Source organism: Lipotes vexillifer, unplaced genomic scaffold, assembly GCF_000442215.2.
Source record: "Lipotes vexillifer unplaced genomic scaffold, Lipotes_vexillifer_v1.1 scaffold382, whole genome shotgun sequence".
In the NCBI taxonomy this organism is placed as follows: Eukaryota; Metazoa; Chordata; class Mammalia; order Artiodactyla; family Lipotidae; genus Lipotes; species Lipotes vexillifer.
This window is the reverse complement of record NW_006780611.1, coordinates 6,811,112-6,827,623: the sequence shown is the minus strand read 5'-3', so window position 1 is coordinate 6,827,623 and position 16,512 is coordinate 6,811,112. Positions and strand designations below refer to the sequence as shown.

General features: G+C 56.3%; 1 protein-coding gene across 1 annotated transcript; it reads left to right on the top strand.

Moving 5' to 3' along the window:
- The first annotated feature begins 615 nt into the window (after window positions 1-615).
- Window positions 616-16,371, top strand: SERHL2 (serine hydrolase like 2). Its single transcript, XM_007453950.1, has 12 exons — window positions 616-625; window positions 1,424-1,573; window positions 1,686-1,799; window positions 2,181-2,222; window positions 2,647-2,666; window positions 3,050-3,124; window positions 4,579-4,688; window positions 5,078-5,157; window positions 10,958-10,992; window positions 13,327-13,409; window positions 15,240-15,336; window positions 16,252-16,371. Exons 1-12 carry the CDS (start codon window positions 616-618, stop codon window positions 16,369-16,371), a joined length of 936 nt encoding a protein of 311 aa, XP_007454012.1.
- The last annotated feature ends 141 nt before the right edge of the window (window positions 16,372-16,512 follow it).

The window sequence follows — 16,512 nt, the reverse complement described above, 5'->3', positions numbered from 1 at the left end:
TCCTTCACCCATACAACAACTATTAAGGCTGGCTCATGCCAGGCAGGGTGAGGACCCCAGAACACAGTGAGAGCACAGTGGATGCAGCCTCTCCTTCCAGGAGGACATTAAACCACTAAATAGTCACCCCAACTTTAACCCTACGGTACTGGTCAGTGAGGACCCACGGGGTGCCCCGCTCGCTGGGGCAGCTCCTGGGCCTTCGCCAGCTCCTGGTCCCTCGCAGGGGCAGGGGTGGCCATGTGCACTGTCCAAGGGTCGCGGTTCCACTACCCACGTGTCAAGCAGGGCCGGCTCCGCTCCCTGCGACGCGGCCCCGGGTGTAGCCCGAGATTTTGAAGGTCGTTTGGCCACAGCCCCCGGGTTCCCCAGCCGCTCGGCTCACATCCTGCGCCCGGCGGGCGGGGACGGCTTTCCCCGTGCGCTCGGCGGCGGGAGCTGAAGGTCAGCTCCCACCACCTTCGGGATCCAGCCAGCCCGCCGGAAGTCCTGCGGGCGGGGCGGGGCGGGGGTCTGGCCGCTGAAGGGCGGAACCCGGAACTCTGGCGTCCCTAGGCTCCGGCGCGACTTAGCTGGATGGAGAGACGGCCGCCTTGAGACCGCAAGACGCGAGCGATGGGTGAAGGTCCCCAGTCCGGGGCCCCCGAGACCGGAGTGTGATGGGGGAGGCCACGTGGGCGCTTCCATCCGCCCACCCACTTGCTTGGGACCGCGGAGGGGGCGGGGGGCTCGCCGCCCTCCTGGCGGTAGCAAGTCCTGCGTCCGCAGCCTCTGGAGCAGGCCGAGCCACACCGGCGGTGGGGGGCGCGGGGGGACGGGGGGGGGCGGGGACCTGGCCGCACTTGACCTCCCAGGGTTCCGGGAGCCCCAGGTCAGAGAAGCAAGCTCGCGGGCGTCTTGGGGCAGGCAGGTCTCAGGCCCGGCCGGGAGAGCCTGAAGGGTGAAAATGTCGGCCCTGGGCGACGGAGGCCGGAGACAGTGTAGTGCCCGGTGGTCGGGACTGGGGCCTGGGGTCGTGCCGCCCGCGCTAAGTCCTCGCTCCACCTCATTCTCTCTGTGTGACCTGGAGAATGGCCTGCACCTCCCCGTGCCTCAGTTTCTGGGTTTGCGAAGGGACAGAAAAGGAAACTGAGGGTTGAGAGGTTTTACTAACTTGCTCAAGGTCACACAGCCAGCAAGTGGCAGAGCCCAGGCCTAGCTAACCCCCCAACCTATTCTAGAAAGTTCTGCTGTGAAGCCCTCCCAAGGTTTTCCTCACCCAGTGGACCCAGCTTAGCTTTCCTCATCTGGCTCTCTCCCCATAACCCCCGGGGGCAGCGCAGGCAGCTGAGCCCCCTGGGTAGTGCCAATGCTCTGGACACGTTGGGTGTGGATGAGGGGCTCGGGAAGCGCAGGCTCCATGAATGGTTACTCTGTGTTACAGGTCTAATCTCAGAGCTGAAGCTCGCTATGCCCTGGGGCCACATTGCTGCCAAAGCCTGGGGCTCCCACCAGAGCCCCCCAGTTCTCTGCCTTCACGGGTGGCTGGACAACGCCAACTCCTTTGACAGACTCATCCCCCTTCTCCCAAAAGGTGGGGTGAGGCTGAATGGAAGCCAAGGGGTGAGGCAGTGGGACTGCAGGAGAATCAGGAAGGGGAGGTGGCTGACCTAGACGCCTTCCCCTACCCTTTCCCTCTGTCTCAGACTTTTATTACGTTGCCATGGATTTCGGGGGTCATGGGCTGTCATCCCATTATAGCCCAGGTTTCCCGTATGACCACCAAAACTTTGTGAGTGAGGTCCGAAGGGTCGCAGCAGGTGAGTAAGAGACAGAGCCTGTATGTTCATCTCTATGTTGTGGGTACGTGTGTGTGTGGGGGGGGTGCTCTGGGACATGCCCTCATCCTCGGAGTTGGGTGTGGTGGCCAGGAAGCAACGCTGGCCTGGGCGTGACTTGGGGTCTGGCCCCAGTTCTGCCAGGAATTCATGGGTGACTTTGGGAAAGCTGGAGAGAGCTGGCAAGAAGAGCTCGCTTCCCCCTGCGAGTTCCACCCCTGCTGTGGAACTGGGACTCCTTTAAGTGGGTTTCCTGAATGGGGCATCCCAGATGCTGGGGAGGGATTTCCAGAGCACAGCGACTGCAGGACAGAGGGTGCGGGGAGGCTGGGCCCATCCAGACCTGGCTCTGTGTGTTTTCAGCCCTGAAATGGAACCGTTTTTCCCTCCTGGGCCACAGTTTTGGTGAGTACGCTTTGGCCAAGACCTGACTGGTCTTGGGCTGTGGGGCTGTGAGGAAGGGAGGGGAGTTGGTACACAGGTATCTTTCCCTTGCACTTCTGGAATCCCAAGGAGAGATGGAGGGGGTTCATCAGACATTGACCCTTGGGCACCATGCCCTCTGGCCTCAGGTAGCTCCCCAAGGGACACATGGCCCTGTAGATAGCAGTCTCCGGATCTGACGAGGGAAACAGGGTCATGTCTGATGCAGGGACCCCATGGCCCCAGAGAGGGAGCCTCAAGTTTGATAGTGAATGCAGAGCCCGGCCTGCTGGTGGGAGACAGGAGCCTGGCCCCTGGCTCGGGGCTGGCTCGGCCCGTGGGAAGGAGTTTTAGAAGGACTTTGAGAGCTGGGGAATATCAGCTAACTACTCTTTTGTCCCCCCAGGTGGCACTGTGGGTGGAATGGTGAGTAGATTACAGTGACCATCCCTGCTCGTGCTCCATGTGGGGTGGGGAGAGCAGGACGACGAAGGGGAACTTGCCTGGAAAGGGGAGTGCCTCCTCACATCGGTAGTTTCAGGCAGTGGAGTTAAGTGTTCCAACATTGCCTATCTCCTCTGTCACAGAGAACCCTGGAGTCCAGCCATCAGCAGGGTCAGGAGCTTGATGCTGGATGCAGACTGTGGGAGTAGGGGAGAGAAAGGTGCCCTGAAGGGATAGGAGATTCTTGCTGGCCTCTTGGGCAGCACCCTTTCCCCAGCCTAAAACACCGGTGTCCCCACAGGAAAGTGAGTCCCTTTCCCTACCTACTCTCCCCTTCATCTTTCCCCTTTTGTGTCACATTATAGTTTTCCTGTATCTTCCCCGAGATGGTGGATAAACTTGTCTTGCTGGAATCCTCGCCATTTATCCTGGAAACTAACGTAAGGACAGGGCTTTCATGCATGCTGTCGCTGGGGGAGACCTGGGTCCGGTCCCAGGTAGTGCCCTCAGCCTTGCCTCCCTCTGTGGGGCGGGATGAGGTGGCAGAGGGTAGACAAGGGGCCTCAGGGCCCCCCCGCCCAGGGGACAGGGTTATGCTACTTACACCCTAGGAGTGGGCAAGGAACAGGGCGTGCGGGCCTGGGTCATCCTTGGGAACCCTGTGTGTGGCCTGGAGTCTGCAGGATGCCAGGTGGGTCACGAGGCGGCAGGGGTGAGAGAGGGAGAAGCAGTGGGTTGAGGAAGCCCTGGGGGCGCACGGGTGGGTGCGCCCACCTGCACTTGTGCTCACTCAAGTACCTTTGAGCTGTGCACACACTGCACAACTGCACACAGTAGACCTGAGTGTGGACCCGTGGGAAAAGCGCTGACCCCTCTCGCCACCACCACCACCAGTGACAACAACCAGTGCTGTCTCTGCATCTGAGTGCTGGCTCTGCCGTTTCCCTGCTCTGTGACCCTAGGCAGGTCACTTTACCTCTCTGGGCCTCAGTTTCCTCACCTGTAAAATGAGGAGGTTGGGTAGAGGACTGTAGAGGTGCCCTCCAGCTCTGACAGGTGGTCATTCTGTTCCCGAGGGCTCAGGCTCACACGGGTCCTTCCTCAGGATCAGTTTTCTTGTCCATAAAATGACCACAGATTCCATAAGGGCAAGAACCATAGCTGTCTCTTTACCACCACCTGCCCAGTCCCAGCACATAGTAAGTGCTCGATAAACGTGCGTTGCATGAGCGGAGAGCTCGTAGGTTACTGTGAGGATTCAACGAGACAGTGGTGGTTGCCACTCTTGCGTCTTTACCGGTTCCACCCACTGCGTTGACACACACAGTGCCCCCGGGGGCTTCCTCCTGGGGGTTCTGGTGACTGGTCCTCCCTGTCTCCTGCACTCTCAGGGGGTGGATGGAAGTGTCACTTTCCACTGCTGCTCCAGGCAGTGGGCCGTGGACAAGGCCAGGCCGTTCTGAGAGTGAGCTGGGCTGGAAATGGTACACTGGAAGCCCCCCAAACTGTGCCCCCTCTGCCATCTCCTCTCCATCGTGTGGAGTGATAGTGTTAATTAAAACAGGTGAAGTTGCCAACCCTGGATGGTCCGTGACTTATGGACCCCGAAAGTGCACCTTTGCAAAGCACTTGGCAGAGATTTCCTTTCCCCTCCATCTTCAACCTGATCCGTCCAGCTGTCTGGGCCGCAGGCTGGGCTGGCTGTGACCGAGGCGGTCACAGGGCTAACTGGCAGGGACTGATCCCATGCCCCCGGCCGCTGGGTCAGAATGCATCTTGGGCCAGGCGGATGTGCAGCTGAGGGGCTGCTGAGGGTGGAGGGTGGGGCTGGGCGAGGTGTGCCTGCAGCAGGGAGCCCCGCCCTGCCCACCCAGCAGAACCCACGAATCCTTAGGAACTGGAGAACATGCTGACCTACAAGCGGAGAGCCATAGAGCACATGCTGCAGGTGGAGGCCTCCAAGAAGCCCTCGCAAGTGGTCAGCCCGGAGGAGATGCTGCAGGGGTGGGTGCCGCCGGGTGAGACCGGTAGCGTCAGCGGCCTGGGGGAGCTCTGGACCACGGAGGGAGGAACTCTCTGGGGCACGGAGGAAGCTTCCTTCTACTCGCAAATCCACAGCAAGCCTGCTTCTCTCTGTGCTCACCTGGCGCTCCTTAGCCACCCCAGCTGGGGCTTTATCTGCATTCTCCCCACTCTGTAGCCATGCCCTTCACCCCACCCCTCCGCCTGCTCTCTGCCCCCCTCTCCACACATACCCCCACACACACACCGATGCGAGCATCCCTGTCGGTACAGGCCTGTGTCCTAGCTGGGTAGCCTTTTCCCTGCCCTCCTCTCCTTTCATCTGGCCTCCCCTGCCCCAAGGCATCCAGTGTCCTCCTTGTCTCCCCCAGGTTCCTGAAGAACAACAGTCATGTGGGAGACGAGTGTGGGAAACTCCTCCTGCAGAGAGGAACCACACAGGTGGCCACAGGTAAGGGACTCGCTGTCCAAGGCCGTTGCTTATTGGCACTGTTCTTACTGAGGAATGATGATGGCTAGGCTTTATGGCTACTTGCTCTGGCCCAGGCATGATACTTAGTGCTTTACAGAAAGTATCTCATTTAGTGCTCCTACTGCCCTATTTTCATCCCATTTAAAGCAGGAGAAACTGAGGCTCAGAAGGGACAAGCGGCTTGTGCCAGGTCAGACGGCTACTGCCTATCCTGGAAAGCCACGTCCTGTGGGGAGCTTGGTCAGGGGTCTTGGGACTAAATGTTGGGGTACAGCACAGCCCTGCTCTGCTGATCCTGTGTGGTGGGTGCCTGGTGTCTGAGGCTAGGCTTTGAGGACTCCCATGGGGCAAGCGACTTTGAAGATGGTTTTCAGAATGGAGAAGTGGAGTTGGGGGCACCTTGGCTTCAGAGCAGCATCAGGCCTGTGTTTTCTACACTTTATTTCCCAACATATTCATTCAAGAAATCTTTTACTCGGAGTCCGCTCTGTGCCCAGCCCCTTGCAAGGCTGCAGGATCATGGTGAACCAGAACAGACACCCGCCCTCTCCTGGTGGCCCAGTACCTGGCTAGCACAACTCCAGGGGGCGCCATCCACAAGTGCCCTTGCTGGCAGTGACTGCCCCAGGAACTCAGAGATTGTGGGCAAGCTCCTTTGCACAGTCAGACTCCCTGGTCTTCTTAGGTGACTTCAGTTTGTAAAGAACCAAACGAGGCAGGGGTCAAAACCCCAAATGCCTGTGGGAGCTGAGCAAGTTGTGAAATTATGCCGGCTGCTGGGGAGTGGGGCCGTGAGAAGTGGCGGGGATCGTGGCACTGAGACTGTGCGCCCTGCAGGAGGGCGGCTCCCAGGGTTTATCACGTGGGAACTCGGGGCTCCTGTGGCCAGAATTTCTAACTGCTCAAAAGAAGCCAGAGGTCTGCTGTGCTGTAATTTTTTTTTTTTTTTTTTGGCTGCACCACGTGGCACGCGGGATCTTAGTTCCCCAACCAGGGATCAAACTCGTGCCCCCTGCAGTGGCAGCGCGGAGTCTTAACCACTGGACCGCCAGGGAAGTCCCTGCTGTGTTGTAATGTTTTTCAGAAGTTGCCAACACACCATTAGGTCAAGTGGAATATACCTAAGGGGGTTGGAGACCCATTCCTGTCTTGGTTACTGTCTCTGAGCATTTGTCTGCCCCTCCCTGCAAATCCGTCATGGAGGAGGGAGGTCGATGGCAGAGGGCCGTGGGCCCCAGCTTCCCTGATGTGCTGGCACAGATGGCGGGCCAGAGGGGCCCCCGTGCAGAACTGGGCTAATCCAGAATTAGACGTGCACCTGGCCCGGGAAGCCGATTTGGCCAGCCCAGGGTCACGTGAAACAGTGAGCAGACGTCCGCTGAGCCACTTGTCAAGGGGGTGGGCAGAGGAGGTGGGAGGGGTGGGCAGTGGGCAGGTGGCTGGATCGTTGTGTCGGGCCCAGCCCCTCCGCAGCAGTGTGGCCCTTTGAGGCCCGGGGTTAACCTAAAACAAGACCAAGCAGCCTCCCAGACCCAAGTGGGCGGGGTGACAGTGGGGGAGCCAGCATTCCAGGACCCTCCTGAGCCCGTTCCCTCAGGCCCCAGAGCCTTCAAGAGCCCCCATTCCGTTCTGGAGCCGCACACACCTCCGTCATCCAACCCCATACCCCCCAACTCTGAATTCCTTCCCTAGGGCTGCCGTTACAAAGTCCCACAGATGGGGCAGCTTCAACAGCAGACGTTTACTGTCTCACTGTTTCAGAGGCCAGAAGCCAAGGCCAGAGCGTTGGCAGGGCTGTGACAGGCTGTCCATGCCTCTCTCCTGGCTTCTGGTGGCCTCAGGTGTTCCTTGGCTCATGTGTGACCCTCTCCCCACGTCTTCACAGAGTGTGAGGTGAGAGCCCTTTGGAAAAAACAGCGGGTAAGGGGGTCAGGATGTTCAGTAGAAGGGCCTGGGTTGGCCTTGTGAACCCCATGATGCAGATGAGCTGCCGGGAAGGGCTTGGTGCACGAGCTCCATCAGGCTTGTGGGAGAAACGGGAGGCGGTGAGCCAGGGGGAGGAGGGAGGCCAGCTCCTATTTTATCTAACTCTCATATGCGTTCCCATCACAGCCCTGGCCCAGGCCTTCGAAATGAGGTCAATGTGTTAGCGTGAAGGAGGGAAGGTCCAGCTCCGGGTGGGGTTAACGACCAAGGACTGTCCATTGTCAGTATCCATCGCCTGCAGCCGGTCCACCATGGGGGTGCTCAGACCCTGTCACAGGCTGGGCTGCCCTGGGGCCGCGGGCATGATTTCTTTTGACTTGCGCAGTTTAAACACAACAATTTGGCACGAGGGGGATTTTGAATAGGTTGCTCATATTTAGAAGAGAGAGAGTTTATGTAAAAATGGAGATTTCCGGTTTCTTTTGAAAAATGGCAACACCTGGCAGCACATTCTGCCTTCCGCATAGGCAAGAACAGCTGCGCGGAGACCCTGCTGTGTGCGAGTGGGCGCCACACCCACTCTGCCCAGCCTCTGCGGGTGAGTCTGTGACCTTGGCAGGTCCCAGCAGAGGAAGCGGGTGGTGCACCCACCATCCTGATACCTCCCGGTATCCACCGACACAGAGGCTCTCCAAACTCAGAGATTTTTATGGGGGCTTTAGCACATAGGCGTTAATGATGGTTAACCCAGGCTCTAGCCTCTCTCCCTTCCCCAAAGGGCTGGGCTGGAAGTTCCACGTTCTTAATCATGGCTTGATCTTTCTGGTGACCAGCCCGCATCCTGAAGCCATCAAGAACCCACCAAGGGTCACCTCATTAGAACAAAAGACACTCCTATCGCTCAGGAAATTCCAAGGGATTTAGGAGCTCTGTGTCAGAGATCAAATGTTCGGACAAAAGATGCTTCTTGCACTTTCACCACTTTATAGGAAATAACAACAGTTTTTAGGAGCTCTGGCTAGGAGCCAAGGACCAGGACTAAAATATATGTTTTGTTATATCACAGTGTCACAGTCCCTAACTGTTGGCAGGGAAGTGGGGAGTCTGTGGTCCTGATAATATCTCCTGCATTCAAGACCATTTCATTTTTTTAAATTATTTAATTATTTGTTTAATTATTTATTTATTAATTTTTGGCTGCGTTGGGTCTTCGTTGCTGCGCACCAGCTTTCTCTAGTTCCGGCCAGCAGGGGCTACTCTTCGTTGCAGTGTGCGGGCTTCTCACTGCAGTGGCTTCTCTTGTCGTGGAGCACGGGCTCTAGGCGCACAGGCTTCAGTAGTTGTGGCACGAGGGCTCAGTAGTTGTGGCTCGCAGGCTCTAGAGCGCAGGCTCAGTAGTTGCGGTGCATGGGCTTAGTTGTTCCACGGCATGTGGGATCTTCCTGGACCGGGGCTCAAACCCATGTCCCCTGCATTGGCAGGTGGATTCTTAACCACTGCACCACCAGGGAAGCCTCTGGACTCCTTATTTAAGTGACATCTGCGCTGGCCCACTGGTCTGAGAAACACCATTCCTGCCCTCACAAAGGTCATTGTCACAGGAGAGGCAGACAGAAAAGCAGCCGGCTGCGGGAGTGCCTGGGGCACGTCAGGATGTGTCAGGTGGAAGCAGGCTTGAAAAGAGCTGGAGGACTTGACCACAGGGAGGAGCAATTCTCAGGGCAGAGAAAACAGCACCTTGGGGGTCACCCCACCCCCAAGAAAACCCCCTTTTAAAGTCTTTTCACATCCTCTCAGCATGTGAAACCCAGGCCTGGAGGAAGGAGGAGGGCAGTGAGCCTGGGGGCGGGGGGACCCAGGGGTCACCTCTGGTCCTGCACATGCAGCAGGGCCAGTCATCTATGCAGGGAGGTCGTGTCCGGAGCTGAAGGCAGCCCAGGAGCCTCAGCCACGGTTTGATCAGGCTGAGATGATCTAGTAGTGTGGAAACCAGAAAACCTTCCATCGACATGGTCCTTCTAAGTATTTTGAGTCACAGATGTCTAAGAACCTCTATCAACAATTAGCTGTGGGGCTTCCCTGGTGGCGCAGTGGTTAAGAATCCGCCTGCCAATGCAGGGGACACGGGTTTGAGCCCTGGTCCGGGAAGATCCCACATGCCGCGGAGCAACTAAGCCCGTGAGCCACGACTACTGAGCCTGTGCTCTAGAGCCCACGAGCCATAACTACTAAGCCCGTACGCCACAACTACTGGATCCCGCATGCCTGGTGCCCGTGCTCCACAACAAGAGAAGCCACTGAAACAACGAAGAGTAGCCCCCGCTCGCCGCAACTAGAGAAAGCCTGCGCACAGCAGCAAAGACCCAACGCAGCCAAAAATAAATAAATTAAATAAATAAAATTTAAAAAAAAACCAGCTGTGAATTAAAAAGAGACCAAACCCCTTGTTGTCCTAGAAGATATGATCTAGCAGACGGTAAATGATAGAGTGCATTAGAAAGTGCCGGGAGGGACTTCCCTGGTGGTCCAGTGGTTAAGAATCCACCTTCCAATGCAGGGGATGCGGGTTTGATCCCTCGTCGGGGAACTAATATCCTACGTGCCACGGGGCAGCTGAGCCTGCGCCACAACTACTGAGCCAACATGCTCTGGAGCCCGTGAGTCACAACTAGAGAGAAGCCTGCGCACCACAATGAAGATCCCAGGTGCAGCAGCTGAGACCCGATGCAGCCAAATAATGAATACTAAAGAAAGAAAGAAAGTGCTGGGAGTTATGGAGAGAAATAAATCAGCAGGGGATGGAGGGACTCTGGTAAGATGTTTGTGGGTGTAAAGGGGAGGTCCAGGAGGCCTGGCTGGGTTGGTGGCGTTTGAGCAAAGGTGTGTAGGGAGGAGGGAGCAGCCTTGCTTCTCCTGGCCGGCACGTTCTCCTGGGGTGACCTACGTCACCGTATCATCTCCCTTTCTCACTCCCTGCGCTGCTCACATCAGGCAGCCTCCAGGGTCTGAGATTCTGTGACCTCCCTGAGACCCTGCAGCCCTTTTTTTGTTTTTTTTAGTATTTATTTATGCATGCATGCTGCGCCAGGTCTTAGTTGCGGCACGTGGGAGTTTCGTTGTGGCACACGGGCTCCTTAGTTGCCGTATGTGGACTCTTAGTTGCGGTATGTGGACCCTTAGTTGCAGCATGCAGACTTCTGGTTGTGGCAGGCATGCGGGATCTAGTTCTCCGACCAGGGATCGAACCCGGGCCCCTTGCATTGGGAGCACGGAGTCTTATCCACTAAACCACCAGGGAAGTCCCCTGGCAGCCCTTTCTTGAGGAGACATTGCCCAGGTGGGAACTGCTGGGTGTCCATCCTCCCTAGGTGAGGCCAAGTTGCCCCCACTGGGACCGTGGCAGAGAACCCAGCTGGAGCTGGGACCACCCAGGCCTCTCAACCCCTCCAGCCTTTCTTTTTTGGCTCGATTTCTCTCCAACAAGTGAGGATGCGATCCTTAGCTCTTGGGCACTTCCTGGTGCTTAAAGATCCGAGTGAACATTTTAAGGTTCTCAGAGATGAGACTACGATGCCGGGTGGGTAACTGTCCCACCACCGTCATTCTGTGCTGCCCTCTGGGATGGCCGGGGAGGCACCTGCATGGGTGTTCCTGTCCGTGGCAGGGTAGCTGTGGGCAAGCTCTGCTCTGGCTGAACCCCAAGAGGATGTTGGTGGTGGTCCCTGCAGGTCCAGGCTGAAGAAATGAGCCCTGGCTGCACGGGCCCAGGGTCCCAGGGGAGCCGAGCTGAGTCCCCCACCCCTCCGCACCCTGACAGGCGGCGCTGAGGCCATGTCTCCATGCTTCCTTCCAGGTCTGTTTCTGAACAGAGATCGGAGGATCACTAGGGTGAGTGCTACTGTCTTCCCACCCTTCACAGTGTGCCTGTCAGCTTCTTTCTTTTTCTTTTTTTATGGTAGTAAAATATACATAGTATGATATTTATGCTATATGTAAATTCTGTGCCCAGTAATCCCAATCCTAGATATGCACCCGGCAACAGTGTGTGCTGTGTGCTCCATAAGACATGTATGAGAACATTCCTGGCAGCTTTATTCATCATAGCCCCAAAGTAGAAATCACCCAAATGTCCATCAACAATAGAATGCATAAACTGTTATACATTCATACAATGGAACACCACACAGGAATGAAAAAAGCACATTTACAGAGCAAAAGAAGCCCAAACCAAAAAAGAACACAATGATTCTATGTATATGAAGTTCAAAAAGTGGCAAAATTGATCTAGGGGTTTGCCCTTGGAGAAAACCCCTGAAGGGAGCCTGCTGGGTGCTGAGGGGTTCCAGGCCTTCATCCGGGTCATGGCTGCACAGCCGCATCCGTATGTCAAAGGCCATAATGGGCTGACACCCAGGTCTGTGGACTTTGCTGTAAGTTATACTTGAATTACAAAAGAAAAATACAGATCTGAGGATAGAAGTGGACTAGGAAAAGGAGGTCAGAGGAGAGATGGAGAGGAAGAGAGAAAAGAAGCCAGAGGGACTTCCCTGGTGGTGCAGTGGTTTAGAATCCACCTGCCAATGCAGGGGACACAGGTTTGAGCCCTGGTCCGGGAAAATCCCACATGCCACGGAGCAACTAAGTCCGTGCACCACAACTACTGAGCCCACGTGCCACAACAGCTGAAGCCTGCGCGCCTAGAGCCCGTGCTCTGCAGCAAGAGAAGCCACCGCAGTGAGAAGCCCGCGCACCTCAATGAAGAGTAGCCCCTGCTCGCCGCAACTAGAGAAAGCCCGCGCGCAGCAACGAAGACCCAATGCAGCCAAAACATAAAAAAAAAAAATGAGGCTGAGAAGCTGGGGTAGGAGGGGGTGAGGGGCAGTTCACGCCTGAGCTGAGTCCTGGCACCACCTCCTGTTAGCTGTTGACTGTGACATAGGGACTTAGCGTTTCTGATCCTTCGGGGAGGAGATAACGTGTGACGTGTCTGGGTCCTCAGTAAATGTTCATTCATTGGGCCTCGTGGTTGATAGGGGAGCCTCTGCTTCTGGAAAAGCCCCTGAGGTCACTGTGGCCCGAGGAGCAGGAGGTGGCTGGGAGGGGTTAGGGCAGAACGACGACAGTAAGTGGCTGACCAGGCAGCTGTGTGCCTGTGTCTTCACAGGAGTCGTAGCTTCATCATGATGCTGTAGCACAACGCGACAGTCAGCCCGTATGGGAGCTCTCTTGAATTAACCCACTCAGGACACGCTCACTGAGCCCCGCCTCTGTTGCGCCATGTGCCGAGAGCTGTGAACACAGAAAATCCTGAGAGCTTCTGCCCTCAGAGGCTTCTTAGCCTAGATCGGCACAGTCCAATAGAAGAGTATAATGTGAGCTCGTGTTAACGTCACGTCTTCCAGTGGCCGTATGAACAGTGAAAAGAAACAGGTGAAATCAACTTTAATAATATTTTCTAACTAACTCAGTGTATCCAAGGTGTTACCACTTCAGCATGTAATCAACAGAAAAAATTATTGATATTTGACATTGTTTTCTTATACTAAGTCTTCGAAACCCAGTGTGCAGTTTACACCTACAGTGTGTCTCAGGCTGGACTAGCCCCATTTCAAGCTCTCAGTAGCCACAGATGGCGGATGGTTACCGTGTGGACAGTATAGACCTAGACCTCTTAAATGGTCGTAAGACGGGGAGGTCAGGGCTGTGATGGAGGCCAGCAGTGGCTGCGGGGACACCAAGGTGCACTCTTTCTGCACTGTGGCTTAAGCAGGTTTCTTTCTCATGGAAACAGTCGGTGGAGGTAAGTGGGCTGTGCTTGCCGAGAGCCCAGGCTGGCTGGGCAGCGTTACAGGGCAGCCTGTGGACCAGGAAAGGAGGTGTGGAGGGGCCACGCCTCAGTCCCAAACCTAAGCCCAGAAGTAGCCCAGGTCACTTGTCTGCATTTAGTTGCATGGCCACACCTGGCTGAGGGGAGTCTGGGACATGTCTGGCTGGGCAGCCATGAGCCCAGGAAGAGGGAGAACAGATTTGGAGGTGGAGGGGGGGAGTCTCTGGCCTGAGGGAGTTAAAGCCCTCTGTTGAGGCAGTGATACGGTTGGGCAGTGGGCTTGGTGCTGGTTAGGTGGCCGAAGGGGCCCCCACTGTTCCCAAGAGAGACCAGTTTCTGCCCCCGGCAATGCCAGGGCCTTGTGGTGAGAACTCACTGGGGTTTTGTCTCTGCAGCCAGAGTATTACTTCAATTTCATCAGCAGGGAGCTGTTTATGCATTCCATCAGGAAGCTGCAGGCCCGCGTCCTGTTCATCAAGTAAGTCTGACCCGAGTGCCCCAGACAGATGTGAGTACCAGGAATCTCCAGGTCTCCTGGTGTGAGACCTCTCCCCCCAGCTGCTGGTGTGTGGAAGGCAGGCAAGGCGGTGGGAGGGCTTGGGCAGCCGGGGATGGGAAAGGACTGCACCGCACTTTTCAGCAGGTGTCTGTATCTGTGGGGGGCACGCCCAGGTAAGGCAGAGAGACTGGCAGACACTGGTGTATGGCCCTTGCCCTCCCCAGTCCTCCAGCCACCCTGGGCCCCTGACATCCCCAGGCCTACACTGCTCCTGTCTGCTGTCCTCCCTTCCCCCACCTGCTAGCCAGAAGCCATCCACTGCCTCTGGGTGCCACAGCACAGTGAACATCCTTTGGTGTGGCTTAGGTGCCACCACCCACTCCACTGCAGCCATCCTGGACTGGCAGGAACTGTGACTTCCAGGGACACATCTGCCGATCACAGGGGTTTAGAAGGCATGGACTCAATAGGAGCAGATCCAGACCAGTGAGATACACTGCACACCCCTAGGATGGCCAGACTCTAAAAGTGAGATAACAAGTGTTGGTGAGGATGCGGAGAAACTAGAACCCTTGCATGCTGCTGTAGAATTGTAAACTTTTTTTTTTTTTTTAAATGGCTGCATTGGGTCTTCGTTGCTGCGCACAGGCTTCCTGTAGTTGCGGCGAGTGGGGGCTACTCTTCGTGGCGGTGCGCGGGCTTCTCATCGTGGTGGCTTCTCTTGTTGCAAAGCACAAGCTCTAGGCGCGTGGGCTTCAGTAGTTGTGGCGCGTGGGCTCTAGGGCATGCGGGCTTCAGTAGTTGTGGCGCACGGGCTTAGTTGCTCCACGGCATGTGGGATCTTCCTGGACCAGGGCTCAAACCCATGTCCCCTGCATTGGCAGGCGGATTCTTAACCACTGTGCCACCAGGGAAGCCCCTGGTATTGTAAAATGGTGCAGCCGCTTTGGAAAAGTCTGGCAGTTTCTCAAGCCATTAAATTACCATGACCCAGCAGTTCCACTCCTAGGTGTGTTTCCAGCATCTGTGCACACAACAGCTTGTACTGATGGCACACAGCAACATCTTTCATAATAGAATGAATAGTGTTGGAGGCAACCCAAATGTCCATCAATGGACAGATGATAAGCAAAATATGTTCCATCCATACAACAGACTATTTTTCAGTGACAAACGGAATGAAGCACTGATTCACACTATGACATGGATGGACCTTGAAAACATTAGGCTAATTGAAAGAAGCCAGTCACAGAAGTCCAGGTAGCATATGATTCCATTGACATGCAAGTCCAAATAGGGAAACAGATAGAGACAAGGCCGATCAGTGGCTGTGTAAGACTGGGAGCTCTATGTGGAAACTGTAGGTGCGGGATGTTTTGTTGTTGAGGTGATTAATTATGTTCTAAAATTGACAGTGGTGATGCTTGCACAACTCTGAATATACCAAAATCCATGGAATTGTACACTTTAAATGGGTGACATTATCTCCATAAAGCTGCTAAAAGAGAAAGAGAACGCACAGACTCTGAGCCCATTCAGATCCCAGCTCTGCCATTCAGTGGCTGTGACCATGACCAGGTCCTGAGATAAACCTGAATTGCTTCACTTGAGCAGAGGCCTCGGTGAGCTGTGTGTGCCTGCGGGGACTGAATAAAACTCAGTCCTGAATTAAACCTGGGCTCGAAGGGACCCAGCTATGGGAAGATTGGAGGGATGCCCAGGCCGGTCTCAGTCTGAGTCTGGAGCCCAGGGCTGGGGGAGAGCATGCAAGGAGGTGGTCCCAGATGAACCTTTCTTCTCGTTTCCCAGAGCAACCCAAGGGTATTACGATCTGAGGAGAGAGAATGATGCCAACATGGAGCTCGTGCTATTCGTGACCAGCTCACTGAGATCCACCCTGAAAGAGGTGGGTACATAGGGCTCAGAGCAGCTGGGCTTCAGGAAGGGCTGCCAGGCCATCCCGGGCTCCAGCTCACCCATCTCTTTTCTTGCACTGGGACCTCTGGTCTGGCCCTAGGTCTAACAGGTGACCCCCAGGAGCTACCAGGCCTCACTCCCTGCTGCAGTCCCTGGAGACCTGGGGGGTCACATATAAATCAGCACAGAAAGCAGATTTCTCATTGGCAGAATCTCCCGGCTTTATTGTCCTCACATATTCCCCGGGCCACACCCAACTCAGCACTGCCACGATTTCCTAGGGTCCCACACGGGAACAGATGACCAGTCTCATCAGTGGGTGCTGGCCTCCCAGTTGGAGGGCTGGGACGTGTGCTGTGACTTTGCCCTTTGCCTGGGTTCCTGGGAGCACCTGGCATTTTATGACCATCATCCACCATAAACACCTGACCCTGGGGCCTGTGCAGACGACTTGGTGTCATTAGAGGGAAGCCCGTGTGGCTGGCTGGCCAACTGCAGTGCCTTCCTGCCTTGTCGGCCTTTCTCCCGAGCAAGGGCGAGTTTGAAAGGCTGATGGTCTATTCTTTTTGCAAGTGGACCTTATAAGATGCTCAGAACCGGCAGCAGCCCCGACTACCAGCCCCCTCCCCAGCCTAGTGCTACAACTGCAGCTCAGAATGGCCTAGAACCCAGGGCTTGGGCTCTTCCTTCCCAGACAGGCCTTTCTCACTGGCTTTGAGCCAGGCCCCCAGGGGGTGCTGTAACTGGGGCCCGTGAGGGCACGGGTCAGGCACTGCCAAGGCTCCTGTGGTGGACACTCGGAACCACTGGGAGGCAGCAGGCCGTGGGAAAGCCCCCGTGCGCCAGAGGGGCCCGCGGAGCCCTCCACTGGGTCACCTCACCACGTGTCCCCTCCCTTCCCCAGAGGTTCCAGTACGTGCAAGTCCCCGGCAACCACTACGCCCACATGAACCAACCAGAGCACATGGCTGGTGTCATCAGCTCCTTTTTACAGAGCAAGGAGAGGATCCCAGCCCAGCTGTAGCCCTGGGCCTGGGGCTACAGACGTCTGCTCAGCCCCGGACTCCCAGCTCCCAAGCCCAGGCCAGGCGTGGTGGGGACAGGGCCCCCTGGTCCTGAAGACCAGCACGGCCAGAAGAGAATCCTGTGGCAGAGCTGGGCGGGG